The sequence below is a fragment of the Perognathus longimembris genome, chromosome 5 (assembly GCF_023159225.1).
Source record: "Perognathus longimembris pacificus isolate PPM17 chromosome 5, ASM2315922v1, whole genome shotgun sequence".
Classification (NCBI taxonomy): domain Eukaryota; kingdom Metazoa; phylum Chordata; class Mammalia; order Rodentia; family Heteromyidae; genus Perognathus; species Perognathus longimembris.
In genome coordinates, this window is record NC_063165.1 from 6630451 (window position 1) to 6634504 (window position 4054).

Here is a 4054-nt window from a genome sequence, read left to right on the forward strand (position 1 = left end):
CCTGCCTTTAGAATTCCAAAGAAGTAACATACTGGGAAAACAGTAAGTGTGAAGTCAACCCCATTCATCACTTCAGACTCTACACTCATCAATTTGGGAAGCTCACCTTCTGAATAATACATCTGAGTTGTTCACAGATTGAACCGGTCACCTCCAACACTAATATTTTATGAGCGAGAAGGTGGAATGATGGGTAAATCTCTCCTCTCTGTCTCCACCGCCACTGTCCCAGGCCTCTGACATCAAAGTTGGGGTTTATTTTCACTGTTGACATGGATTTAAATGACATTTACGTTGCATAGGGAGTCAAAGAGATTTCCAGCCCGGAATTATCACTCCGGCCTGGCCCTAGGAGAGGTGGAAATGTCATGGGTCCCCGCTGGCCAGACCCACTGTGACAGTGGCAATTCTCAACAGAGAAAGCAGGCTCCCTTTCTCCTCCACAATGCCGATGGGGATTTGGCAGGTGGCCCAGGCGGGGGTCTAGATGGGTGTGAAAAGTGGGGTTCCCCACCCCTCCCGTGGTTATGGAGACTGTGCAAACCCCACTGCCCCCGTGTTCTCGTGGACGGTGGCCTTGGCTTCTTCGAGGTGCAGACTCTGGCTTTTGTCCTTCTCCTTCCAGTCGTCCACGATGTACTGGTGGTAGGGGTCCTGGGAGTGCTCCTGCCGCTTGGACTTCACCGTGCTCACCAGGATGGCGACGACGATGAAGGAGAACATGCCGATCATCACCATGAGGTACAGGATCACGTAGTAGAAGTTCTCGGCATCCACTCGGGCTTGGAGTGCCTCCTGTTCAGCTGTGGTGTTCCTGCGCCAGCCGTCCATGTAGGTGATGAAAATCCTCCTGAAGACATCTTCCAGCGTCTGCGTGAAGTTGGACACGCCAGGCATGATCTCTCGCTCCTGCTGCCATGTAAAGGATAGAATAGATGCATGGGTTAAGGTCCTCGGCCCATGGGGCTGCTTTCAGAGAGGGAAACGCTAGGAGAGAAGTGTTATTAATTTTTTCTTAACCTGCCTCGCGATTGACTGGAGGCCCGGTCTTTAAACGGATCCCCTACATTTTATTTATTCTTCTGCATCCGTGACTGCTTTCCAATAAAACGAGCGGAGGGCATAGAGCTGCATTTTACACGAATGCACATGCAAGGAAGTATACAAATGCATAGGAAAATGGGGAAGAGATGAAATAAGGAGGTTGAAATGTGGATAAGCAGTAGTCCGCTTGCAGATATACAGACATTTACAATCATTGTGCTTTTCTCCTAGGCCATAGTATTCATCAGTAATCTTGTATTGCTTTTGTTCTTAAAAAGAAAAACCCATAACTTCACAACAGCTGGCCTGGTGGTTTATTCACAAGCACTTAGCAAAAATCACTTGAACAAAGCAGTGGCTCAGTTGTAAGTTATGGGAGTTGAGATATAGCAAGAAGCAAGAGGCGTTGACAATCTGACCCTTACTTCACCCCAGAGTTTTCTTTGAGTGAGGATGGTTTGTCTCCACGGGCCCGCAATGGGCAGCAAAGTCTTTTACTTTTATACCGCATATAGGAAAAGCCATGAATTTCTACACTTAGAATAAATCCTCCAAAAGAAACGTCTTCAAAATCTGTATCCAAAGACACTAAAGAAATGAGTGAGGAAAACACAGAGAGGAAGGATGGAATGAGGGGGAAAAAATGAAAGAAAAAATGGAAGAGAAGGAGAGAAGACACACTAAGCAGATTTGTTAGGCCGTACGCCAGCAAAACAATGCCTTTTCCTTTTGTTTGTTTGTTTTCTGAGAAAGAAAAGTAGATATTTTCTGTTACATAATTCCTCAAAACAACTTCAAAGCTTGTCATAAAACTTACCTAGGGAAGGTGTGAGCGCTCTGGGATTCCTTTGCAAAGCCAGGCTGTTCCGGCGTTTGCGGGCTGCTTCCGAATTGCATGCGAGTCTGCAGGTCCCTTGGCTTGTCAGCGGCTAAGCCCTTGCTAGCTGCAGTCGGCAATCCTAAGCTTCTGCAAACCCAAGTGTTTAATCTAATCTTAACGTGGAAAGTTAAATACTGGCTGCCAGTTGGGAATTCACCTTGATGGCTGTTTGGGGAGGGGTGGGGAGGAAGGCTACCTGTGCGGCATCCGGACTGGGGGGCCCTTTGATACCAGACTCCTCCTTCGTTTCCTTGGCAGGGTCACCAGAGTGGACAGTGCCATTCCCTGCAGGAAATATGAAAGACAGGAGGTCCCAGGGATGCTGGATGAACACAGGCCTCTCTGGGGGGTTGGTGTGGGATGAGGAGAAGGCTAGGGGCAAGTGTTGTTGTTCTGAGGGTTTTTCATAAGTGCTACAATGTGTTACATTCTCTCTCTTTCTGTCTCTGACAATTCCTAGTGATTTGTACCATTGCTTCCTTGTAAAATAGAAACGACATGAGCAGCACTAAGTTGAGGAGTAAGAACCAAGTCCAACCATGTAGGTAAGAATGAACAAAGAACCAACCTTGATTTACCAAAGCAAGGTTCCAGCTGTGTTTCCAAGGGAAACCTTGGAATTGGGGAGGGGGGGGGGCTTCATGAGGACGCTCGCTTCCGTGGTGAATATCACCACGAGCCCCCCGATACCTCTTCCCCAAGAGATCAAATGTGCCAGCTTGCTACCCGCATTGCCACACCCCAAGCTGAAATGGTTGTGATCTTCACAGCTGAGAAATCCAGGTAGAAGATTCCAGAAGCCCAGACAACCTAGTACACTCAGGATTTTGAACCCATTCCATAGAGGTCAACCAGTCACTCGAAGGTCATAGATAGAGCTGATCATGACTGTGCAAGTGGAAAGTTAACTTTGATGTGGTTTTCCCCATTACGTGGCTCTCTGAACTACATGATTTGAAGCATAGTGGATGCCTGAGAAAGGTAGTGTGAGCATGTGTGTTATGTGTGGTCTGAAGAAAACAAAGGTTTCTGTAACGCCCTCAAGGATTATCTTCACTGACTAAGGTAAGACAAACGCAACCTATGGACCTCTGCCATTTCATTGAGGGTTTCACTGTGTGAGCATGCCACCTGCTGGTGGGAAGAGGAACTGACGCCGGCCTTCCTCCTAAGGCGCTACCTGAGGTCTAGCGTCACCTTTAAATTCTAGTGCCAAGGCCAGGAAACTCAATGGTGAGTCTACAGTTGGGGAAGTGGAGGAAAAGTTAGAAGTTCTGAAGCTAATACATTGCTTAATAACTCTGGGTTCTCCATTTGGAAAATGCAATTAATGAGCAAAAGTCATCCTTAAATAATGGATTGACAACACTTAGCACTCAATACGACGGCGATATCTATAAAGCTGACATGTACACCAGGTCCAGTAGCTTTTGCTCTTCTTTTTAAGAGAAATAAGCCAAAAGACATGCCAGTGAAAACTGTAGAATGTCAACAGTCCTCCCCACTAGAAAACGAATGTTCTAGTTCCACATAAAGAGTCACTCTTTTATATGTAGACATTCCTCACTCCATCATTCACAAAGCTGAGACGGGGGGGGGGGGGGTCAGATAGACAGGATCCTTAGGAACCGATGGAGAAGTAAGAGTCTACACGTGTCTCCAAAGGAGATGGAGAGGAAAGAGTTACACACCCGTCCCCTGGCAGGCACTAGCCTCCTTTGTCCTCACAGAGTCGATTATGATCGCCTCCAACAAGAGAGCAGAACAAGGTGCAGAAAAGCCAGATGTCATTTGCCAAATCAAATTGCAGCTCCCCCGCCTCCTGCCCCTTTAAACAGGCTTCTTCTGCCTACCTACGGCACATGCTTTTGAAGTTCAGGAAGTTCATACTGCATTGGATTTAAAAATGGTATGTTATTTGGTCTCATATCAAGCACTAACAAACCCCAAAATTCATCTAAGAGAGAAGACCCATAGGAGCTTTTGTGTCTAGTCAATGTTTCCTTTCAAGTCACTAGTGGCTGTTGTTAGGGCTCTGCCATGGAAACAAACCAAGGAAGCAATAACTCCATACGCAGAACATGACTCTGCTTCTGTCAGATGACAGGAGAGCACGAAGTTGGGTCATTT

The 4054-nt window shown here is 46.8% G+C and overlaps 1 protein-coding gene across 1 annotated transcript; it reads right to left on the bottom strand.

The window, feature by feature from the left end:
• Positions 1-525: 525 nt before the first annotated feature.
• Positions 526-912, bottom strand: Kcne2 (potassium voltage-gated channel subfamily E regulatory subunit 2). The gene has a single exon (XM_048345891.1). It carries the CDS (start codon positions 895-897, stop codon positions 526-528), a length of 372 nt encoding a protein of 123 aa, XP_048201848.1. The 5' UTR covers positions 898-912.
• Between the last annotated feature and the right edge of the window lie 3142 nt (positions 913-4054).